Below are 23,424 nucleotides of genomic sequence, written 5' to 3'. Positions count from 1 at the left end.
ATTTTATTTTATTTATTTTTTTATTGATATTCTTTTTAAAAAAAAAAATGATTAACAGAGTGGTGTCTCTTTGGTTCAAAAACAATATAGGGACTTCCCTGGTGGTCTAGTGGTAAATGCAGAGGACGCGGGTTCAATCCCTGCTCGGGAAACTAAGATCCCACATGCTGCGGGGCAGCTAAGCCCGTGTGCCACAACGACTGAGCTCGTGCGCCTCAACCAGAGAGCCTATGTGCCACAAACTACAGAGCCCACGCACTCTGGAACCCCCGTGTCACAACTAGAGAGAAGCCCACGCGCCGCAACTAGAGAGAAGCCTGCGCGCCGCTACGAAGAGCTGACGCAGCCCAAAAAAATTAATTAATTAAAAAAAAAACAACATAAAAGCATTATCCCTGCCTTCCACAAAAAACAAAAAACACACACAAGGGAGAGGGGAGGGAGTTGGACACCATGCTTGACAAAGCACAAGCATCTCAGGAAGGACACCCATGGACTCGGGCAGCCACTGCTCTGCCTGCCCATTTTGGTGGGAAGAAAGGAGGGAACCGAACTTTTTGCTACGTTTATGCTGTTCGCGTGTTTTAACTGGACGTATATATTACTTTTTAATTACAAAAAAAAGAAAAATGGGGGCTTCCCTGGTGGCGCAGTGGTTGAAAATCTGCCTGCTAATGCAGGGGACATGGGTTCGAGCCCTGGTCTGGGAAGATCCCACATGCCGCGGAGCAACTAGGCCCGTGAGCCACAACTACTGAGCCTGCGCGTCTGGAGCCTGTGCTCCGCAACAAGAGAGGCCGCGATAGTGAGAGGCCTGCGCACCGCGATGAAGAGTGGCCCCCGCTTGCCGCAACTGGAGAAAGCCCTCGCATAGAAACGAAGACCCAACACAGCCAAAAATAAAATAAATAAATAAAAGATTACTATTAAAAAAAAAAAAAGAAAAATGAAAACAGGCTGGCCCAGGACTTTGCTCAAGTAGGAAACAGCTCGATTCTGCGGCCCCGGGTCTCCAGGGCTCGATTTCCAAGTGAGGGCAACAGACCATCTCTTCTTCATTCTCCGTATAGGCTTCTGGGTTCATCCGGGCCACAGGGCTCCCCACAATCCCTCAAGTCAGGGCATAGGAAGCACGGGGCTGCTATGGACAAGACACCAAGGAGGTGCCGTCCACTTTTTATCAAACTTTAAACTTCCACACCAGATAATAAAAGTCCATTACGTATAAACATGACAGAAACTGTTCTGCCATCAACATTTTACAAAGTAGTTTATGAACCAATTGATTCAAATATTACATTTTTCACAATACTGATACTGGCAGGTGACCTTAAGTATAGATAACACCACAATGCTTTGCAAGTCAGTGATCGAGGGCAGTAGCCAGTGGAAGAGGCTGATCGCTGCCCTGCTGGGGACGTAAAGGGACAAGTCCACAGCTCCAGCAAGCCTCAGGAGCCAGGCGGTGCCCGGGAGCATGTGAGGACAGCCACCATGCAGGAGAGCGAGCACGACGTGGCGAGAATGACTGGGAACAGAGAACGTGTGCAAATTGTCTAACTAATGAAGGACTTGTATCCAGGGTATGGAAAGAACACTTACAACTCGAGAAAGACAAATAACCCAGTTTAAAAATGGGCAAAGGATCTGAACAGACATTTCTCCAAAGAAGATACACAAACGACCCATCAGCACATGGAAAGATGCTCAACGTCATTAGGAAAATGCAAATCAAAACCACAATGAGATTTCATTTCATACCCATTAGGATGGTGATAAACAAAAAAAAAGAAAATAAGGAGTGTGAGTGAGGATGTGGAGAGAATGGAAGCCTCATCCACTGATGCCGGGAATGTAAAATGGAGCAGGCCCTGTGGAAAACAGCCTGGCTGTTCCTCAAACGATTAAGCAGAGTTACCGGCTGACTCAGCAATTCCACTCCTAGGTGGATCCCCTAGAGAAATGAAACACATGTCCACATAGAAACTTGTGTGAGTGTTCACTGTAGCATGATTCACAACAGCCAAAAAGTGGAAGTGACCCAAGTGTCCATCAACTGATGAATAGATAAGCAAAATATGGTCTATCCGTACAGTAAACTATTACTGAGCCATATAAATGAAGTACCGACACACGCTACAACATGGATGAACCTTGAAGACATTACGCTCAATGAAAGATGCCAGACACATGAGGTCACATGTTGTGTAATTCCATGTCTATGAAATGCCCAAAATAAGCAAATTCACAGAGACTGAAAGTGAATTAGTGATTGCCAAGGGCTGGAGGTGCTGGGGGAAGAATAAGGAGTGACCGCTAATGGGTATGGAGCTGCTTTGGGGTAAATGTCCCTAATGATGGCTGCACGACTCCATGAATACAACAAAAACCACTGAACCATATACTCTAAATGGATGAATTGTATGGTATGTAAGTTACATCTCAAAAAAGCTATTAAAAAAAGACCAAACAACTGTGGGGCCAGAATGGACACCAGCCCTTCCCACCTCAGTGGCTGTGGGGAGACCTGAGGGGGTGGTTCTGGCACTGGCTCGGGAGTGTTTCCCACAGACTGGCTCTGGCTGGGCCTTGTCCACCCTTCCCTGACCTGGTCAGGGCTCTGACCTGGTCCCCCCACTGTAACGAGGAGATGGGATCACACCCGGACTGCCCTCTGCGACCCCAGGGAGTGCCCAGGTCTCCTCGGGGATGTGTCCCTAAAGAGCAGCACTCCAACGAGATGCAGAGGCCCACCTGAAGGATGACCAGGAGTCCCAGGACTGCAGTCTTCACATCCTCCAAGGAGGCCGAGTACACCACCACATCCCTTTCCTCCAGCTCAGCGGGTGGAGAGAGGGAGCGGGCAATCACCTATGGAGAGAAGATCTCTATTTAAATTCCCAACTCTGGGCTCCCTGAGGCAGCAACCATCAGATCTGATATTTTCTACCAAAAAATACTTTCTCCTTTATTTCTCAAGAGGAAAGATGCACTCCCCTCATCCAAGGCATGGTTCAGAAACTGCAATGCATTTTGAAATTAAAAGGATGCTGGCTGTGCAGAAGGACAATGTGTCCAAACCCCACCCCCAGCCAGTCTCCCCCGAAGCCACAGAGCCATGTCCCAGGACCCCTGGGCAGCACGGCAGCAGGACAGCGCCAAGCAGCAGCAGGCCCGGCCAGACCTCCCAACACTGCCCCATCTCTGCTAGGAGGGAACCCCATCTCGGAGAGACCCAGGCAGTCTCCCTGCAGAGAACGGAGACAGCGGGTCCAAAGAACATTGCTGTCCGCTGGGCTCTGCCACAGAGAGGGGTCCCAATGGCAGCCCAGGTGCCCCAAGCCCCAGGCCCGAGCGGCTCTCACTTTCTCAATGATGTCCAGCAGGCTATTAAAGTGGTGGGTGTGGCAGCCTTCAGCCAGATCTACCAGCAACTGGGTGGCCAGCTTTCGGACTTGGTGGTCTTTATCCTCTGGGACGTGGGAGAGCTGCGAGATGACCACTGAGTTGATCAGCTCCTCCTGCACCAAGCACAAGAGAAGCCAGGTAAGCCACTGGCCACAGCCAAAACTCACCTAACACGTCGTTAAAAACTTGGGACAACCGCGGCGGGGTGTGCGAGTGCCTGAGAGGCCCAGGCCCCTTCCAGGGCACTCTGTGTGTCCCCTCGGCTCAGGAGAATGATGACGACTACACGTTGGCCCAGCCGGGGCATGGCCCACGGGCTCAGACTCAGACGTGATGCAGCAGTGAATGTCCCCGCTCCCTCTCTGTCATTCAACATCACAATTAAGAAGGATCTCATGTGGAGGGCTCTCTGCGTGTGTGTCCTGGGGATAGAGAGACCTCGTCCCCGACATCACAGAGCCCACTATAACGGGGCAGCAGGACGAGCGCTTTCACGGAAGCAGGTACAAAGCGCTACAGGAGCAGAGAGCAGGACAAGAGCGACCCCAACACGAGGGACTCAAGAACCCAGAGGGCTTCCTAAAAGAGGCAGCACTGAGCTGGACTCTGAAAAAGAGTGAATTCCAAGGGACAGAGATGCAGGGAAAGGGAAGGCTGAGAGGGTAGGAGGGGTGGGCAGGTCCTAGGGACACCAGGCATTCCAGCGAGGCAGCAGTGAGGAAGGTGCTGGGAAGTGAGGGGAGATGCAGAGCCCGAGCGCATCTCCTGGAGAAGAGAGCCCAGTGGGCAGGGGCCACTGCCGTTTCTGAAAGAAGGACAGGCCCTGGCTGCAAACCTAGTGAAGGATGGACTGGAGGGGAAGAAATGCGGTAGAGAGGTTGGTAGGGGCTGGCACCACCCTGGCATCTGGTGATCAGCCCAGAGCCCGGAGGATGAGTGTGATTACAAAAATGAAAAGAAAATGTCCCCACGCAAGACTGTTTTCCTGAGGGCAGGGACTATGCCCTCCTGTCCGCTCAGCCACAGGCCTGGCAGAAGGCACCAAGGGAGGGAGGGATGAACGAGGAAACAAAGCCTGCCACAGAGAGGCGCTGGCAGACCCCAGGTCCCAGGCCGACCCCAGGAGGCGTGCGGTGCCCAGAAAGGGCCACGCGCTGCCTCTCGGGCGAGCATAGCCCTGCATGGCTTGTGGAGGCCGCCCTCGCACCTGCTGCCCCAGGGCTCCCGCGCCGGCACAGATACACACCTCATAGAACTGCCTGTTGATGAGCAGCACGAAGGACAGGACGTCCAGCACCTTGATACGCACAGCGCTGCGCAATTCGTTCCTGCGGGCAGGGGCACACCTGCTGGGGCCGGACGGGTGCACCAACCACCGGCCTCACCCTCCGCCAACCCAAGCAGCCCAACCTCCAATGGCTTCCCTGGGGACCCAGCCCCCAGACCCACCCGCCTCCGTGTCAGGCGAGACTGACTCCGGATCCTCCCCGCGTGGGGCCCAGCTCGGCAACATCCAGACCAAGAATGGGGTAAAGGGGCAGAGAACCTGGCCCTCAGAGATGGCCTCTTTCTAGATGACCACTCCACAGGAGGGAGTAAGCACAGAGGCCTCAGAGGACTCTGTCCTCTGGAAGACAAACCCTCTCCTGCTCAGTGAGAATTGTCACTTTCACGAATCGGAAAGGAAAGTGCTAACTCTCAGTGTCCTGCCTGCAGTGCAGACACAGGGTCAGGCGGGCCTCCAGAGGCTGCCTACCTGAAAAATCTCTCCATCAGTAACTGCAGGTTGTGAATCCAGCCATCCTTTGCTGGATGGATTGACTGAGCCCTGTAGGTTATTAAGTTTAAGAGAGAGGATTCCTGTCAAAAGAAGAAAGACCTGGAGTGAACGAGCCGCTCTGCCCTTCCAGAGTTTTGATAAATACAGCCCCATGCTGCTGGCCCAAGAGACCAGCCACTCCGAGGCCCAGGTAGGGAGCCCACACGATAAAGGCCCTGCTGGCAGCAGTAAAGATTCATTTAAAACACACATAACAGACTTCCCTGGTGGCACAGTGGTTAAGAATCCGCCTGCCAATGCAGGGGACATGGGTTCGAGCCCTGGTCCAGGAAGATCCCACATGCCGTGGAGCAACTAAACCCGTGTGCCACAACTACTGAGCCTGCGCTCTAGAGCCTGCGCACCACAACTACTGAGCCCACTTGCTGCAACTACTGAAGCCCACACGCCTAGAGCCCATGCTCTGCAACAAGAGAAGCCACCGCAGTGAGAAGCCCGCGCGCCACGATGAAGAGCAGCCCCCGCTCGCCGCAACTAGAGAAAGCCCGCGCACAGCAACGAAGATCCAACGCAGCCAAAATAAAGAAATAAAAAATAAAACCCACATAAAAGCCTTGCATCAGGCTGAGCCCTTCTGGCACCAGGACTGCCTGCCTTTCGGGGAGCAGATATGCTGAGCATGAAGCCAACTGGCCCCTCCCTCCGTGCAGGTGGGAGGAAATGGATGCTTAGGCTGTGATGTGCTCTCACAGACCCACACTCATTCAGCCTGCTGACGGCCCGGCAGACTTCCCTGCTGGAGCACAAATCCCAGGGGAGCAGAAGCCTGCCAGGGTTTTTACTTCAAACTCACGGAAAACTTGCCTCCAGACCCACACAGCCAGACCTCCGGGAGCTGAGCAGCCCCTCCCCTCCCCCAGAAGCCTGACCTAAACCACCCTCTTGCCTGAGCACCAAAGGCCCCACTGTGTTGGAGAGAGAGGTGGTCTTACAGGCCTCTGGTCTGCACATCTCTCAACGAGCTCAAAGTATCTCTCCTGCGAGCCGTGGAACTCATTTTGATCACACAGCTCTTCCACCGTGGTCAGCAGGTCGTGGACGATGGCTCTGAGTTCTGGGCTGTCTAGGCTCTGCAACATGAAGGCACGGTTACACAGGAGGGATCTCAGCTCCCTTCAAGGACTCGGCATCAGAGTCCTCAGCTCAGATGAGCTGAATCCAGACACCCCCTCAGGTCCTCCCACTGGGCAGGGGGCACGAGTGCTATTCCTGCCCATTGGGGAACGGTGGGGCCCAAGGGGTCCTGGCTGTGCCCACAAGGCGGGCCTCCACTACCAGTGTGTTCACACCTCCCTCAGGCTCTCGCATGTTCTGGAGGCCCCAGGGGTGTGGCCTCCCAGACCATCACTCCAAGATGAAGCACTGCCTGACCAGCTGGTCGTGACAATGGTCTGGCCCAGCAGCCACCCCTGAGGGACAAGAACCCAGGCCCTGCTGAGTTCTGGTCCTTCCTCCCATGGGCCTGGCCGCCCGCCTAGAGCCTGCCCCAGTGCCCCAGGAGGCCCAGCCCCGAGCCCATGCTATATGTGGCCTCATCTCATCTGCAGCCCCTGCACCAGCACGTCCTCCTTCCTGCCACAGTCAACGCCCTCCTCCAAAGTTCCACCAACTGCGGGCAGCATTCGAGACACTTTGGGAACTGTCTTCAGGGTCCACTTGCAGGCCATGGAGGCCACCTGGTGTGTTACTCTGTCGATCTTGATCGACACTGCACCCCACCCCCCTTGCTCACCTATTACATAGTCCTGCTCCAACCGATAGAGGGGACTTGGGAAAAACAGCTGTCTTCAGTGGACGGCGAGTTGCCACCCAAGAACCATCAGAGAACACGGCCCAGCAAGCTCTGAGGGAGGGCCCTGGAGGGGCGGGGAGCTGCCCCCATGGGTCCACACCCCCCAGGAAGGGGCCCTCTGGCCAACGGGTCGGCCGTCTCAGTTCTCCCTGTGCCCACCTCACCTGGAGCTGCTGAAGCAGGCGTTCAACAATGTTCAGCAGGATGTCCCATGTCACGGCCTGGAGCTCCCTCCGGTACTTCTTGATGAGTCTGGTTATGGAGAGGACGATCTCATAGGACACCACCTCGTTCGGACAGGTCATGGCCTGGAACATGGCCCGGGGGGCACGCAGTGTCAGTCCCTTCGCGCTCACGCACAGGAAGCCCCAGCACGTCGCCCCTGGAACCTAGCATGAGATGCCTTACTCCCACGTACGTCTCGCGGGCCACAAAAGTAGTATCTCAGGAACCCAGAAGTGTGTTTTCTATACTGGCTCCAAAGGGCCTGACGTAGCCAGACCATTCACTTCAAATTCTGTGCCCCTGGCTTCCTGGCCTAGAGGAACCTGAAAGCTACCCCGATGCAAGCAATGCGCAGAGAGCACGCCCTCCACTGCCCAGGAGACGGGGTGTGGCCAGAAGGACCCCGTTAGGGGCACGGTGTGAGCTGGGACATGACACAGCTCATCTGCTTGTCCGGTAAGATGAGGATGGTATGATTGCCCCAGCTCACCAGGGTGCCATGACGGCTACATGAAAACACGCAAAGTGCTCCGAACTCCGCCAGGCACGGTGGAAACACAAGCTATTATCGCTGGCCTCATTCTAGAGCAAGAGCAAGTTTGCCACTTGACCAAGGAAACTGTCGAAAGCAAGCATGTCACTATCCCCGGGGGGAATCTTGAGCAGTCCTGATGCTAATTTGTAGAAGATGAAATTCATAAAATATAATATTTGCTTGAGGATAAAACCTTCAAAGGCCCTACATCGCAAACCTACTTGCAAAGCAAGTGACTGCACACGTTCCCCCCGCGCCCCCCCCACCTCCTGCCCCTGCAGCAGACTCCCCGTCTGACAGGCCTGTTCCCACTGGGTGGGGATGAGGTGAGCTTTCCCGCCCTCGCCAGCTCACTGCAGTACAGAAGCCAAGTTACCTCATAAAATGACGGCAACACAGATGTTGGGGAGTTCTTGAGCGAGTACAGCCGGTGGGCTCCCCAGAGAGCCATGCCAACAAAGAACACAGCTCCTCTCAGCAGTGGGGCGTCTTCCATGTAGGCTCTGAAAGCATTCCCCGGGAAGACAGGATATAAGCAGGGCCCAGCCCAGCATATGCCCAGGCTCCTAGCAGCCTCCCTGGAGGTCCCTACACTCATGAGGCAGAAGCAAAGCTAGGGAAGTGGGCTGGGCAGGGGACACGGGGGCCAGCAACAACTGTGTGATTCATTCACGCATTCGCTCAACAGCCCTCAGCATCATGGTGCTGACAGCCTAGGAGACACAGGTGTGAACCAAAAGATCACGTAAATAAACACCAAGGTTCCAACTCAGATTACAGCTAAGAAGGAAAGCCATGGGATACGAGAGCAGACCTGCTCAGGGCAATCAGGGAATCTAACCGCAACACTACAATGTCAAGGACACTCAGGGAAACTCAACCCAGGTGGAAGGACATTTCAGCAAGATGAAAGGTATGTGCAAAGGCCCTGGGTGGGTGGCAGAAAGGCAACATGGCAGGAACGAGAAGCTCACAGGCTGAGCAGGGCTGGACCATCCAGGCCTTGCCATTTGGTTTTTATCCTGAGAGCACTAGAAGCCATTGTGGCTTCAAGCAAAAAGTGACACAGTCAGATCTGTGCTGGAAAAACTATGTGTGGCTGCTGTGTGGAGGAATGGACTTCGGGAGGCCAAGAGTGGGTGCAGGAGAGCAGTGAGGAGGTGAGAGCTGAGGGGGTGGGGCCCGGGAGTGGACAGACGAGCCATCTCAGGGGCAGAAGCAACACCACCTGAGACGGTCTGGCTGTGGGAAGTGAGGCAGGGCCTCGTGACAAGTAGGTGGTGAGGCAGCCCCACTGGAGGAGGTCCGCGTGTGGGAGGGAGGTCAAGAGCTCAGTTTTGCATGTTCTGACTTTACTGGCAGGAGGAGGAGAGGACAGGCGACCAGTAGCATAAGACGTGAGCCCTAGATCAGGGCTCGCTTCTGGAGCAGCCTCCCCACCAGAACAGGAAGCTCCGCGTCAGCCTGTGCCGAGGCATAGAGCCCACACAGGGAGCCTCCTTGAGGAGGCCCTGCGGCCGCCAAGCCGCCCTCACCCACGCCGGCTGGGCCACCCGCACTCGCCTGTCCTCCATGATGCGGCACATATGGTAGATGGCGCTGTGGCCCAGGTGGGTGCCCAGGAGATTGCGCATCAGCTGGGAAGCAAGATGCACCGTTGTTAGACTGGCAAACACAAGCCCGGGGCCTCGCACAGCCACCGCTCTGAAGCCCTCCACGTCCAGCTGCTCTCCACCATCTCCTCCCGAACAGGGGCAGCCAAGTTCTCAAAATGCCACCAAAACCCTGACCTCAGCTCAGCCACTGGGAACATGCCACTGGCTTCCCCTCAACAGGCCACTGTCTGGCCGCTCCGAGAATAAGATGGCCATTCATTGAGGACAAGATGGCCCTTGTCCTGTCCATAAGCCTGGCTTATCACTTCATCCGGGCAAGAACTCTGCAGGATGAGAGTTTAGACCCCTACCTTCCAGCAAGGCTCACAGAGCTCCTTGACATTGATGGTGCGGCAGAGGGTGACGATGAACAGGGGGAGGCTCTCGGCCGGCAGGCAGTTGTAGCAGACCACGGCATCCAGCACCTGCAGAGAGACCTGGTGGGGCGGAGAAAGAGTCAGGCCAGCCCTGCCTCCTGCTCACAGGGAAGTGACACCCTCAGCTTCCTCCACTGACCATCCTTTGGTCAGCAATGACTGCCCCTCCCCTCTGTCAAAGCAGCCTTCCTGGGAACCACAGAGTGAGCAAGCATCTGGGAGGCACTTTTACATCCCAGTCACGGTGGGTTATCCCATCATGAACTATAACCCCACAACAGAAGTCATCCAACCGCCCTTACTTACAGGAGAGAGTCCTGAGGCTCAGAGAGGTCAAGCAGCTTGCCCGAGGCCACACAGCCAGTGAGGGGCAGCACAAGGCTTGACCCCAGGGCCTGGGGTCTCAGTTGCTACGCCACCCGGCCTGCCCAGAAGGACGGTGAAAGTGACTGTCCCTGGATGGGGGCAGCTACTGACCTCTATGTCCACGGAGGACACGGTCTGGACGCACAGCAGGCAGATCATGCTGTGGGAGGAAACACAAAGTCAGCTGAGAGGACACTTCCCAGAGGCTGGGTGGCTCCGTTTTACTTCCTGGTTCCCCTACAAAGTCAGTTAAAAAAGTGGCTCATCCTCCCTCAGGGCTCCCCTCACCCAACCACTGCTCAGTGCTGAGTGCACAGCACCAAGACCAAGCCTCTGCCTGCAGGGTTTCACAGAGTGTTTTGAACAAATACCAAGTAACAATAAACAAAACATCAGGTAATATCACACATCTGCTACAAACATTATGTGGAAGGTGGCTTTGGCCACTTCCAACATCTCCATTTATTTGATGGTTTTAACAGCTTTATTCACCCTACAGAGCTGAACTGCAGACATAAGACAGTAGCACTGTGATCAGTGCATGTTACTGATCACATGTTTTTCTTACTGGACCATGGATGCGATGTATTCATCGAGGTAACAGCTGTTGAATTTGACCAGATTCACAAGCACCAGAAGGAATTCTGAGGACAGGCCGATGTCCATCCACTGCAGGACAAACTCAGCTAGGGGAGAAAAAGAGGAGAGCAACGTCCTTCCTACTCACCTCCTCCCCAGGAAAATGAGTCCCCATCCCATTCACTGCTGGAAACAGCATCATTGGTCCCCACGGAATGAAAGGCAGGCCAGCACGGGGCTGATGGAGGCTCAGCTGGAGCCCGAGCAGGTCAGCATGTCATGGACTCTGGAATTCACCAGCTCCCAGGATGCAAGAAGGGGTCTGAGCTGAGGCAGGGGCAGCGTTTGTGCATTTGATGCTCAGAGCCCTGACCCCGATGCTGGGGGTGCAAACACGGGGTGAGTGTCTAGGAGGCTCCCATCCCCACAGAGAATCTCTCAAAGGAGACACAAGCAACGCTTGGTTGCTAGACACATAAACTTGGACAGAAAAGCTAACCACATCCTCACTGTCAGCACCTGTCCTGGAGGTGGACCAACAGCTGAGGCCCGTTTCTGACAGAACAGCAAGGCCCAAGTCAGATTTACTTCTTCCTCTGCCTTCCTCTTCTCCCCACAGCAGTGACATGAAATCTCAAGACTCATGGAAACCTCACACCATAAGGATGACAGGGAGGATGGCCACCAAAAGAAAGGGCTAGGAGGCCAGACCGGGCATGAAAAGGGCAAGGAGGAAGACGCAGCGAGGCGGCCCCAGCCCCCCAAAAACCTCAGGGCACTCTGGATAAGACCCAACCTGAGGCCTGGGTCAGCAGCACGCTCTCCCAACAGCAAAATGCAGACCACCTCCTGCCCGCCTAAAAGGCACATCTAGGCCCCACTCCCCAGGGATTCAGAGCCAGCCTGTCTGGAGTAAAGCCCAGACTCTGCATTTTTAACAAGCTCCTGGGGAGATTCGTTCGGCTGATCCTGGTTGCACAGAGATAAGCAGACCAGTGCGTTGCAGCACCCTCTGCAGGCCACCCCTGTGAACTGCAGCACTCCCTCTGGGCCCAACAGGCCTTCCTGCATCCCAGATTAAATTTCATCACCAAGGCCGGAGAAACCTCACACCCAACGTGGCACCCACCCAGCTCTTCTTCCAAGTAGGTGATGTGTCTCCCATTGTCCGTGAGGGCCTTGAAAACGTCCAGTCTCTCGTGGAGGTCTTCGTTAGAGGGGTAATCCTTGATGACCTTAAAGAAGAGGGCCCTGAGAACGCCCAAGCGGTCCCCCTGAAGACAAAACCATTGGGTCAGCAGTCCCGCCAGGATCCCCCTGGGTTTCCCAAGCAGCTGTGAGAAGTCCAAGAAGTGCCGTGGGCTCCAAGACTCCCAACCCTGGGGCCCTTTCTCCCTCCCCGAGGAAGCGGCTGTGAGGGACTAACTGGGTAGGGGATCAGGTGCACTGGTCATCGTTTGACCAGTGTGTGTGTGGAGCACCTACTATGCGCCCAGGTCTGGGCACACAGCAGGAGCCAATGCACCCACCCTCGAGGGATGCTCACGGAATGATGATAGCCACCTAACCAAGCTGAGAGTGGGGACTTCTCTGAGCAGCGGGGTGTGAAGGCGTAGAGGAAACAGGCCAGGAGGAGAGGAAACTTTCCAAGCAGGAATGGCGAGAGGTGGCCTGGGTGTTCCAGCATGGCAGGAGCATGGTGAGCAAGGGGCAGGAGCCCACGGTGAGGGGCAGGAGGTCAGTGAGAGCAAGAAAACAACAGCTCACTCGTGCGAGGAGCCATTCTCATCATTTTGGGTGAACTGCCTCATTTACTCCCCAAAACGTCCCAGAAAAAAGGGAATGACAAGCATCCCCACTTTAGAGGAGAGGAAGTGGAGGCTCAGGGGGCTCCAGTGACTTGCCCAGGGTCACGCAGATACTAGAGGTGACACCAGCATGCCCACTCGGGCAGTCCAGCTGCAGGGCCCCTGGGAACCAGCGAACCTGTGCCTGGTGTTCTCGCCAAAGACGAGAGTCCAAGCGTGGCCCACGGGAGCAGTCAACACGTGGCCCACCCCAGCTCCCCCCAGGCACAGAGCGGCCACCCTTACCTGTCCCTGCACGATGGCCTTCAGCAGAGCCAGCACCGCGTGCCGGGCCTCTGGCGGCCGCTCTGGCTGCAGCAAGTCCGAGACGGCCTTCCAGAGTGCTTCCACCGCGTGCTGCCCGGCAAAGAAGGGACAGGGATTGGTGTGCTGGCCCCTCAACTTGAGGGACAGTTCCATGGGCAAAGGACAGAGCAGAACGTGGTCTTTTGACTTAGAACTCACTCCTCTAAAGCCCTCATGTACCTGTCACAGCCCACAGCGACCACGAGCGTGACAAGGGGAACAGCTCCAAGCTACTTCGAACCCTCACAGGTCCCTTTAACCCTCACCAGGCCATAGTCTGAGGGGAGGGAGGAAAGCAGGAAGGCCAGGGAGGCCGTCCTGGCTGCCCCCAGAGATCAGCAGAGAGTCTCTGAGAGCTTGCTCAGGCTCCATGGGAAAAGCCACTGGAAGAGTCTCAGAACCAGAAGTACCACAGCGGTCCCCGGGCCTGCAGCCTGACCCAGAAATCCCATGCTCTGGATCTCCCCTGTGTAAACAAACCAGCTTCGGGCCACTCAGTATCCCACCCCAACCCTGCCTCAGCTGCCTGGTTTGACTTGCTAAGAACTCTGTCCAGGGGCTTCCCTGGTGGCGCAGTGGTTGAGAATCTGCCTGCCAATGCAGGGGACACGGGTTCGAGCCCTGGTCTGGGAAGATCCCACATGCCACGGAGCAACTAGGCCCGTGAGCCACAACTACTGAGCCTGCGCGTCTGGAGCCTGTGCTCCACAACAAGAGAGACCGCGACAGTGAGAGGCCCGCGCACCGCGATGAAGAGTGGCCCCTGCTCGCCGCAACTAGAGAAAGCCCTCGCACAGAAACGAAGACCCAACACAGCCAAAAATAAATAAATAAATAAATAAATTCAAATAGCTGACCTTTAAAAAGAAAGAACTCTGTCCAGGCTTCTGGAATCTGCCTCCTAAGTCCACCCAGCCCACGAGGGAGCTGCTGGGTGCTTTCCCCTCAGCTCCCAGAATCAGTCTCTCTTGTGTCAGCTTCCCTTCTCCACGTTAACCATCCCTGACTCCCTCCAGCCAGAGTTTCCAGGCCACTCACCCTTTCTTGGGCTCAATCCTCTTAACAGAGGAACTAAAATGTCTTTTCAATGTTGTCTGACCAACATTATTCGGTCATACACTGGAATACACTGCAAGTTTTACTTCCTTTGTCCCATTCACAATACTCCTATTGATGCAACCCAAGCCACAAGAGCACACAGACACTGAGCCCATGGACTACTCCAGCCTCTTAGGCCTATCTGTCTATTCACTTGATGGCAGCTCTGACATGGCTCCCCTTTCCGTACTTATCGTACACAGATAACTTTAAGAACATAGATACCTATCCTCACATTTATCCCTGGTCATGTGCAGCCTGCACGTTTCAGATGACCTGCAGAGGACGTAGTGGTCCCTCTCCCCTTGAGCAAATCTGAACCCGCCAGGTATGAGACCCATGTCTCCTCCTGTGTCACTCACACAAAAGTGGGTTGAGGCAAGAGCAGAGCCCTTGAGGAACTCTAACGGCAGGCAGCTTCCCACTCTGTCCACAGGACATCAGGAGACAGCCTGGAAGTATTTGCCCAAAATAAATACTCCTACGTCTGTGAGGCTGCTTAATACCACCCAAACACAACTCCCAGAAAGACAGAGACTGGTATGCCTGGGCTTGTTCTCTGTGAAACCACAAGCTCTCCCGACATTCCCCTATTTTTCCTTCCTGCGAATCTGTAACGTGAGAGGACAAGTGAGCGTGCGTTTCTGTAAGCCACCACAAAACCGCTTTTGGATCTGCTAAAAGAGCCTAATCCCCTTGCTCCCCACCTCCACATGTGACTGGCCTCTCAGGGTTATGCTCAGGACATTTCCAGAAGCTTCCTCATCGCTAAGATGAAGACTAAATTTCCCTCAAATGATGCATATCAGTTCATTAGTGAAGTCAGCTGTCAACCCTGCTCCTAAAAAGATCCAAATCAGGCTTTAATGCAGCTCACATGAATCTCTCCAGGCACCCAACCGAGACACACCTACCTCTTCAAATTTCTTCGTTTTGGCAACCTCACAGATCTGCCCTATCACCCGGATGCGATTGTTGAGGCCACATTCAACACTCAGCTCCTGGAGAGATGAAAGAAGGAAAGGCCAGTGCTCAGACACCAGGTTTCCTTACCTGCCAATCACAGAGCACTCTAGGAACTGCCCTGCCTTTCCCATGCTGGAGACCCACAGCAGAACCTTCTGAAACCAAGAATCACCAGAGTTGACTAGTCCACCTTAGGGGAGTAAGATCAGACTTTTTTTTTTCTTCCATAGCTGCACTTTTTTATTGAAATAAAATTCACATATGATAAAATTCACCACTGTAACGACTTTAAACTGTATAATCCAGTTTTTACCATATTCACAGTGCTTGCAACCAGGTCCACTAATTCCAGAACATTTTCATCACCTCAAAAAGAAGCTTCACTCCCCATTCCCTCCTCCCCGCAGGCCCTGGCAAAGGCTAATCTATTTTGTCTCTATGGATTTGCTTATTCTGGACATTTCATATATATGGAATCATACGTTATGCGGGCTTTTGTGATTGGCTTCTTTTGCTTAGTATAATGTTTTCAAGGTTCATCCATGCTGTTGCATGTTATCAGTGCTTCATTCTTCTTTTTGGCAAATACTACTCTGTCGTATGAAGGCATCACATTTTGTTTAAACCTTCACCAGTTGACGAGCATTTTGGTTATTTCCAAACGGGAAACTTTACAAGTGCAAACATTCAACATTATTTATGGGTAAAGCACTGAGTAGGCACGTCTGTGAGATTCCAACACAAAAAAGTGAAGCCTTACTTCTCCCAGGAACTCACACATTACCAGTTACCCCTGGCCATAACCCTAATCACCTGTGGAGACCATGGCCTTTAGGCCGTCTAAAATAGGTTTTCTTGCATCAACATCTGAATACTAACGCAAGTGTGCTGGACCAAGTCGCCAAGATCCTGACTTCCTGAATTTCCAGAGAAAAGACACATATGTCACCATGGTACTGGGGACAGCAGCCCCACAGACGGTCACCAGCAGCCCATCTCCCACAGAACCTGGTGACAGACCAAACTCGGCCTTGCCTGCACCTCCCACTAAGCTAGCAGAGAAGACCCAGGCAGCTCACTCACTCTCAGGATTTCCGCCGTGATGATAAACTCCGTCTGTTTGCCCTCTGCAGACCTGGGATTTGGCCTTGGAGTTCCCAGTCCCAAAAGAATCTTGAACTTCTCCTTCAAGCCTGAATCTTTGCTTGCTGGCTTGGCCATGCTGGGCAGGGACGCATCAGAGGACTCCTCTGTGCCGACAATCAGGCAGAGATCTCAGGGACGGCTCCACCCACCTGCCCCGCCGCAGACCACCGGCCGTCCGCGAACCCTAGGTCTCCGGTGGGCACGACCTTTCTTCCCTCCCACAGCCCCCGAGAGAACTCCACCACAGCCAGGCGCGGTCCCGGCCAGAAATAAACCCGGAAAATGCAAGGCCGTCCGCCCGCCTCAGTGCATGGAGTGAGGGAGGGGAACTGGGGCCAGGGGGCGGACGCCGCGGGGTCCAGGGAGCCCTGACATTTGCCATCTCTCTTCTCCCCGTGTGGAGGAGGACTGTCGGGGGACGCCGGAAGCAGGGACACCCTCGCACCCGCCATGACTTAAAACCAAGGAATGCTTGGAGCTCCAGAATCAGGCTGCGGTGGGCGCGCCCGAGAGCCGGGCCTGACACTGCGGGGGTCCGCCCCTACGGCCTCAGTGCCGAGCAGGCCTGGCGAGGCAGCCTCCCCCGCTGCCCTGTCGGAGTCGGCGGTCAGGACTCCTCGAACCACTCACCACTCCCCGCGCCCCCAGCGCGCGGGGCTGTCCCGGCGCCGAGAACCGAGCACACCCCTGGCCACCAGCCGCCGCCGGAAGCGCGACCGGCACTTCCGGCAGCGCGAGGGCGCCGAGGGCCGCCCTCTGGAGGAAAGGATGGGCGAGTGCTAGTCACGTGACGGGGTCCCGGGGGCCGCCGGGATGTGTAGTCCGCAGGAATCCGGCATGAATGCGGTGGGCGTGAGGATGGTGACCCGCAGCCGGAGCCGGGGACCCGGGGCCGGTCAGCAGGGGCGTAGGGAGAAGCCAGCGCCGCTCCGGAGAGAAGAGGCGGCTGCAGGTAGCGCCGCGCCCGCGCGGGGGCACAGGAAGAGAGGCGGGGTGGGGGCCTGCAAGAGACTGGGGGCTGGGGCCCTGAGTTCCCGCCCTAAGCTCTTTCCCAGGAGACAGGGGCTGGGTTCAGGCGTTCCCACCTCCCCCACCTTCGTCCTGTTCAAAAAAGTTCTCCCGGTCCCACTAGCATGCCCTAGGGTACTCCACTTGTGCCAGGCTGATTGCTAGGCAAACCGGCCCTGTCCTCATAGCTGCCTCCAGCTCAGAGGCCCGGTGCCAAGGACTCTCCCAGCCAGAAGTTTTCTCCCCCTGCTAGAGGGTGCCTCTGAGAGAAAATGGGAAACGGCGTGGCTTTCCTTACGTTTACGTCGTTATAAGGGACCTACATACGTCCTTATTAAGGACCTAATTTGAGATTCAGCGGTGGGTGAGAACGACAGGGCCCCTGCCACTTGTCCTGCCTGGACGTCTGCAGGATTGTCCAGAGGAGGATTCCCACAGACACCCAAAGACCCCAGGGGTAGTCCAGACAAGATGACACACTGGGCAGAAGCATGGCAGTGGGGGACAGGCACGCGATAATGCCAGCCAGGTAGGCAGGAGCTCTGATGCCAGGACAGAGTTTGGAGTTTTAAACAGGAAGTGACACAACTCAATTCAGATTTTAGAAAGTTCTCTCTGACAGTGTCAAGACTAGATTGGGGGCACCATGGTGGAGGCTGTTACTTAGAGTCGTCATGTGCTAAAGTGGATTTGGTCAGAGGGCCAACAGCATAAGGAAGGCTGACCTGGCCCATAGCACATGCTGCAGAGGCCAGAGCGCCCGCAGTTGTAGTAGGTGATGGGTGGTTGTTGAATAAATGATGTAGGATGAGATAGCAGGTAGGGCAGCACCCACACCTTTTCCTTACCTGTAGCCCTCACTGAAGGGACCAAGTGGTACTTTTTGCAGAAGGTAGGAAAAGTTACAGCCCTGTGAAGCATCAGCGGAAGGCTCCAAGACTGAATGTGGCCTACGAGGCCTCAGAAGGTGAGAAAGGAGAGGGGGCCGAGCATCTCCAGTCACCAGCCTGGGAGCCTCAGGACTGGCAGCGGCAGCTGGAGAACATCCGGACCATGAGGAGTGGAAAGGACGCACCCGTGGACCAGCTGGGGGCTGAGCACTGCTATGACCTCAGTGCACCCCCGAAGGTAGGCAGGCAGGCACCCATCTGCCGGTGACCCCCTTCTGAACAAGACACTTGCTTCCTCTCAAGCCTTTAGCAGGGGACAGCTGGCACATCATGGGTGTTCAGTAACGTTTGCTGAGAGAGAGAGGGAGTTCCTTACACTTCACTGGCCCAGAGCCTGGTCCTAAGACTAACCTGATTCCAATCCCAGCTCTGCTACCCGGTGACGGGCCTCAGTTTGCTTGTCTGTAAAATGAGCAGCAGCATCCTTTGCAAAGCAATAACAATAACAAGAGCAACCAAGGGCTGTTGAGCACTGACGTCGTGCCGGGTGCAATTCTGAATGCAGTAATAATTCTTTAAGCCTCACAGTGATCTTGCAAAGCAGGTGCTGTTATTTTCCTCATAAGTGGAAAATACACCACACACACACCATTGGCCCGGGCGGATAGGAGGCAGATATCCCATACACTGCCTGGGGTGACACGTGCAGATGAGTAAAGGGCTTGGCTGGGCTAAGCACCCAGGACCCGCCCCCACCCTGGTGCCTGTCACTGCGCAAGCAGGTGCGGAGGTACCAGGTGCTGCTGTCACTGATGCTCTCCAGCCAGACCAAGGACCAGGTGACAGCAGGCGCCATGCAGCGGCTGCGGGCCCGGGGCCTGACGGTGGACAGCATCCTGCAGACGGATGACAGCACGCTGGGCACGCTCATCTATCCTGTGGGCTTCTGGAGGGTGAGCCCAGCCCGTGGCGAGTGGGGCTGGGGGTGCCACTGGCCTGCGAAAGATGTCAGACTGAGTGGGCTGTGGGGTGTGGGAGGCCGGGGCGGGCATCCCTGGCCATGGGGGCCTGGCTATGAGTTCCCACTGGAGCACCGCCCCGCCCCTGCCGCTCTGACCAGCCCACAGGGGGCCTGGCCATGGGGCCTTAAGTCCAGGCGCTGGAGCTCCTTGGCCTTTCCTGTTTGCAGCCCACCCCTTCCTTCCTCCACCTCCCTTCCCAGACGCCTGGCCCTTCTCTTCCTCACTAAGGCTGCCCACCCATCTATCCCTTTGTTTACTCCAAGCCTCCCTGGAGTGCACAACCCCTCCCCTCTGGAGCCCCAACAGGCCACAGAGTACAGGGTGGCGGGTGGGCGGGTCTGTTGAAGGCAGCCGGGTGGGTGGAGCTACTTCCCCTTGGCACTGGCGTGGGCTGCAGTTCATCAAATGGGTTTTAAATAGCCCTGTCTACTCAGGCACAGGATGGGAACCGCCCGGCTGGCCTGGCGGCTGGTGGGGGAGCCCCAGGCTCCAGTCTTCCTTCCTGAAGGCCCAGGTGCTGTTGAGCCCAGCTTCTGGCTTAGCTGGTCCTGCTTAGCCTGCCTGGTCTCTGGCAGGGAATGATGGGGCAGGGAGACTCAAGCCGGACCCCATGCACTTGTCATTGGCTCCAGGCAAGTGGGAGGCAGGGTCTAGGCCTGCATTGGGCCTTCCTTGGGCTCTCCTGCCCTTGGCTTTTTCCCACCTACTTGGGGGACAGAGGCAAGCAGGTGCCTCTGAGTGTGTCCTGGACAGCTGGCGGGTAGCTCTGGGCACCTGTGGGTTTCCTCTGGGCCTCGTCTTCCCAGGTCGGGCTATACTCCTGACCTCCAGCGCTGACCCCCCCCAATCTTTCAGAACAAGGTGAAGTACATCAAGCAGACCAGTGCTATCCTGCAGCAGCGCTATGATGGGGACATCCCAGCCTCCTTGGCAGAGCTGGTGGCACTGCCAGGCGTCGGGCCCAAGATGGCGCACTTGGCCATGGCAGTGGCCTGGGGCACTGTGTCGGGCATTGGTGAGTGGCATGCGCCCACGAGGCAGGAGTGGCTGGCTCCAGGCTTGCTGGCTGCCATTGAGGTTCCCCACATCCTTGTGACCAGTGACCCCAGCTCAGGTCTCCTCATTCACAACTCAGCCCGAAGGGTCAGAAAGGTATTCCCAGCCCAGAGCTAGGCCCACCCCACCCAGAGATGGGTACTAGCAGGAGGAGTTCCTGTTTGCTGATTAGCTCCTATAGCGTGCTGGTCTCTGGGAGAGGCCCTAGATGGACTCGGGTCTGTGCTGCATGAGGGAGAGAGACACTGGGGTAGAAACACTGATGGGGGCATGCAGGGCACCTTTGGAGTTGGCCTGCTCTGGGGCATTTGGGAGGACTTCCTGAGGAGGTGATAATTCAGCCAAGAGCTGAAGGGTGAGGTGGGCTGGCCAGGCCAAGAGGAGGAAGTGCATTGCAGGCAGAAGGAACAGCATCTGCGAAGCCGTGAGCTGGGGAAGAGGGCCAGAGCACAAGGCTCTGGAATGAGCGTGGGCAGAGGGGGCAGGTGCAGTGCAGACATGGGGACCCGGGGGGGAGGAGGAAGCGGCTGGGGGGGCCCTTCCTGGAATCCCTATCCTGGGTCCTTGTGTTGCATTCTGGCATTGGAGGAGCTCCAAGTGGAGACAGACCCCTGGGTCAGGGTGGGACTGCTTCCTCAGATCTTTGCCCAGCGAGTGGGGGCTTCTGAGGCTGCACAGCGCAGGCCCAGCCAGCCCGGAAACCAGGGCTTGACCCACGACTTGCTTGTGTGCTCCCACCGTGGTGCTTCTCAGGGACTCATGCAGAGGAGCCAGGAGAGGTGGTGGGGATCCCCCCAGCGCTTCCGAGGCTTGTGAAGCCTGCCCCCTGGGGTAGGGACCCCTTCCCTGCAGTGCCCACCAGAGGAGGAGGGCTTTGGCTACCTGATGAGGTTGGAGCCCAGAAGCCCTGAAAAGCGGGAGCCAGGCCAGGCGGGGCCAGGGCAGACCCTCCCTCACTGGGCTCCTGCGGCTGCCAGCCTCTCAGCAGATACTTGAGCCTATCTGGGCAGCTGTCCTCGGCTGCCCGTGTCTAGGAGTGGTCTGGCAGGTCTGTGGGGGAAGGGCCCCCGCCCGCAGCTGATTGCAGCAGGCAGGAGTGTGGGAATGCTGCCCTGTCTGGTTGTCTGCGGGCCAGGCCACCTGCAGGGAGATCCTAGGGAGGTTGGGCCCCACTTCCCAGGGGGTTTCCTGAGAGAAGAAGCCCCCTCGAGTAGAGAGCCAGAGCCATGGGATACAGCAGCGGATCCCAGCTCTGCCCTCCCAGCTGGGTGACCCTGGGCAAGGCACTTGGCTTCTCTGAGCTGGGCCACAAAGCAGGGGAAGTAGTTGCTCCCATTAGAGGCACAGGTGTGCAGAGCCTCCTGGACCGGCCCACAAGTGTGGTGTGGCCCTGGGCTGGGTTTCTGGGTAACTTAAGGGCACGGTTACCTACGTGTTACAGAGAAAGAAACTGAGGCTTGGTGGTGACCCAAGGGTGTGGCTTCTCCATCTGCGTACTCTCCCTGTGCCCCCATTATCGCTGTTTGGGGTGGGCCCGAGCCTTTTTCCAGGCAGCCAGCAGCAGGGGAAGTGGGCCAGTGCAGGAACTCGCTTTCTCTTCGTCAGACACGATAGGAGGAGGAGGCAGGGGCTGCATCTGGCTAGGGTAGGGGACCTCGGTGAGCAGGTGCCCAGGCCAAGCCCCAGGGTGGCCGGCCAGGGGGAGCCGGGGCTGTGGCCGGGTGCACGACAGCTGCAGCTGGCCTGGCCATGCTCCCCGCTCCGTTCCTGATGGTGCAGTGGCAGGTGCTGGCTCTGTGGGCAGTGACTTCATGCCAGCCCACTAGGTCAAGCTGCTGCCACCCAGCCTGGCACCCATGGCCCGTGCCTGGGCTAGGAGGCACTGCTGCCTGCACCCCAGGAAAAAGGCCCAAGTCCTCTGGATCTGGCTCCAGCCCCTGCCTAGCAGCAGGGATGGCCCATGTGACTCTCTCTCAGGCCTGCGCAGTTCTGGGTCCGCCTCAGAAGCCGGCGGGGGTTGGGGAGGTGTGTAGGGGGACTCAGGCTTCAGACTCAGCCCCCCACCAACCCGCACTGGGAGACGTGGCAGGGATGGGGCAGTCTGGCCCGGTGAGCCTGCCCCGTGTTCACCCTGCCCCGTGTTCACCCTGCCCCATCTCCAAGCAGCAGTGGACACACACGTGCACAGAATCGTAAACCGACTCAGATGGACCAAGAAGGCAACCAAGTCCCCGGAGGAGACCCGCAGGGCACTGGAGGAGTGGCTGCCCAGGTGTGCAGGGTGGGGGTGGGGCAGAGCGGGCTCCCCTCCCTCCCACCCTCCCTTCACACTGATGGCTCCCACCCCCACAGGGAGCTGTGGAGCGAGATCAATGGACTGCTGGTGGGCTTTGGCCAGCAGACTTGCCTGCCCCTCCGCCCGCGCTGCCAGGCCTGCCTCAACCGGGCCCTGTGCCCAGCTGCACACGGACTCTGAGGGCCTGGGGCCTCTGCCCGGCACCACTCTGGCCTCTTTGTGCCTTTTCTGGGGAGCCATAGCCTGTTTATAATAAAGTTTGGGGGCTGTTTGTAGTTAGGGTCTGGCTGATTTCTACCCCGGGGGGTGGGAGGCAGCATGCTGGAAAGCACATGCATGAGCTGTGTTTGCACCCGTGCTCATGTGTGTCTGGAACAGGGCTGCCTGGGAGGCCAGGATGGGGACGTGACCATCTGGGCTGAGTGCTGGGGGGCAGGGGTGGCGGGGGGGTCGTGGGAGCCAGTTGCAGCCAGCTGTCTGAAAGCCCGCTGGGGACGCTGGAAGCCCAGGCTGCCTCCCGCAGCAGCTGGCTGGGGACCTGGAAACACACACCCCTTCCTGAACTTGTGCACCCTGAGAGCCCCAGCCTCTGCCACGAGGGCCCCACCCCTAGTGTTTACAGAGCCACCTGGTCTCAGAGGGACACCAGCAGGCCCAGGGAGGGCACCACAGGGCACAGGGCCTGACCTGCGTGTACCTGCTGGGGGGCCAGGGGCCCAGAAGGCTTCACAGGGAGGTGCTGGTGAGAGGGCAGAGCTCCGAAGCACAGGGGTCCCAAATGCGCTGGAGAGATAAGCAAGAGGGAGCAGGAGCTGAGAGGGGCTAGCGGATGGATTTGGGGAGGGGAGGCTTAGGAATGGGACTGTTTCCAGCAGCTGAGACTTAGGGAGCTGCAGGCTGCCACCTCCCTGCACAGACCATGACCCCTCCAACCCCCAAAATGAAGGCTCAGGAAGGACAGAGACAGCCAGGGTCCAAGAAAGGCCTGTTTGTTCTGAAGGCGCGCATGTGC

General features: G+C 56.7%; 2 protein-coding genes across 9 annotated transcripts in view; one reads left to right on the top strand and one right to left on the bottom strand.

Moving 5' to 3' along the window:
• The window catches only part of TSC2 (TSC complex subunit 2), a 38,172-nt gene extending 21,309 nt beyond the window's left edge, over window positions 1–16,863 (bottom strand). For all 8 annotated transcript variants that reach the window (XM_061209686.1, XM_061209688.1, XM_061209687.1 and 5 more), the window contains exons 1-16: window positions 16,771–16,863; window positions 16,078–16,244; window positions 14,943–15,029; window positions 12,871–12,981; window positions 11,907–12,051; window positions 10,767–10,884; window positions 10,310–10,358; window positions 9,767–9,892; window positions 9,364–9,437; window positions 8,177–8,303; window positions 7,205–7,348; window positions 6,181–6,318; window positions 5,165–5,268; window positions 4,655–4,736; window positions 3,366–3,521; window positions 2,755–2,871 (exon numbers count right to left, since the gene is read on the bottom strand). In XM_061209686.1, coding sequence (XP_061065669.1) covers window positions 2,755–2,871; window positions 3,366–3,521; window positions 4,655–4,736; window positions 5,165–5,268; window positions 6,181–6,318; window positions 7,205–7,348; window positions 8,177–8,303; window positions 9,364–9,437; window positions 9,767–9,892; window positions 10,310–10,358; window positions 10,767–10,884; window positions 11,907–12,051; window positions 12,871–12,981; window positions 14,943–15,029; window positions 16,078–16,215 — 1,716 coding nt within the window. In that variant the 5' untranslated portion in view covers window positions 16,216–16,244; window positions 16,771–16,863. The remainder of the gene's footprint in view (window positions 1–2,754; window positions 2,872–3,365; window positions 3,522–4,654; window positions 4,737–5,164; window positions 5,269–6,180; window positions 6,319–7,204; window positions 7,349–8,176; window positions 8,304–9,363; window positions 9,438–9,766; window positions 9,893–10,309; window positions 10,359–10,766; window positions 10,885–11,906; window positions 12,052–12,870; window positions 12,982–14,942; window positions 15,030–16,077; window positions 16,245–16,770) is intronic.
• A 50-nt stretch (window positions 16,864–16,913) lies between these two features.
• Window positions 16,914–22,687, top strand: NTHL1 (nth like DNA glycosylase 1). The gene is made up of 6 exons (XM_061208656.1): window positions 16,914–17,092; window positions 18,038–18,276; window positions 18,821–18,991; window positions 19,916–20,075; window positions 22,283–22,388; window positions 22,469–22,687. Exons 1-6 carry the CDS (start codon window positions 16,954–16,956, stop codon window positions 22,590–22,592), a joined length of 939 nt encoding a protein of 312 aa, XP_061064639.1. The 5' UTR covers window positions 16,914–16,953; the 3' UTR covers window positions 22,593–22,687.
• Window positions 22,688–23,424: the final 737 nt, after the last annotated feature.

The sequence above is a fragment of the Eubalaena glacialis genome, chromosome 13 (assembly GCF_028564815.1).
Source record: "Eubalaena glacialis isolate mEubGla1 chromosome 13, mEubGla1.1.hap2.+ XY, whole genome shotgun sequence".
In the NCBI taxonomy this organism is placed as follows: domain Eukaryota; kingdom Metazoa; phylum Chordata; class Mammalia; order Artiodactyla; family Balaenidae; genus Eubalaena; species Eubalaena glacialis.
This window is presented reverse-complemented; position numbering and strand designations above follow the sequence as displayed.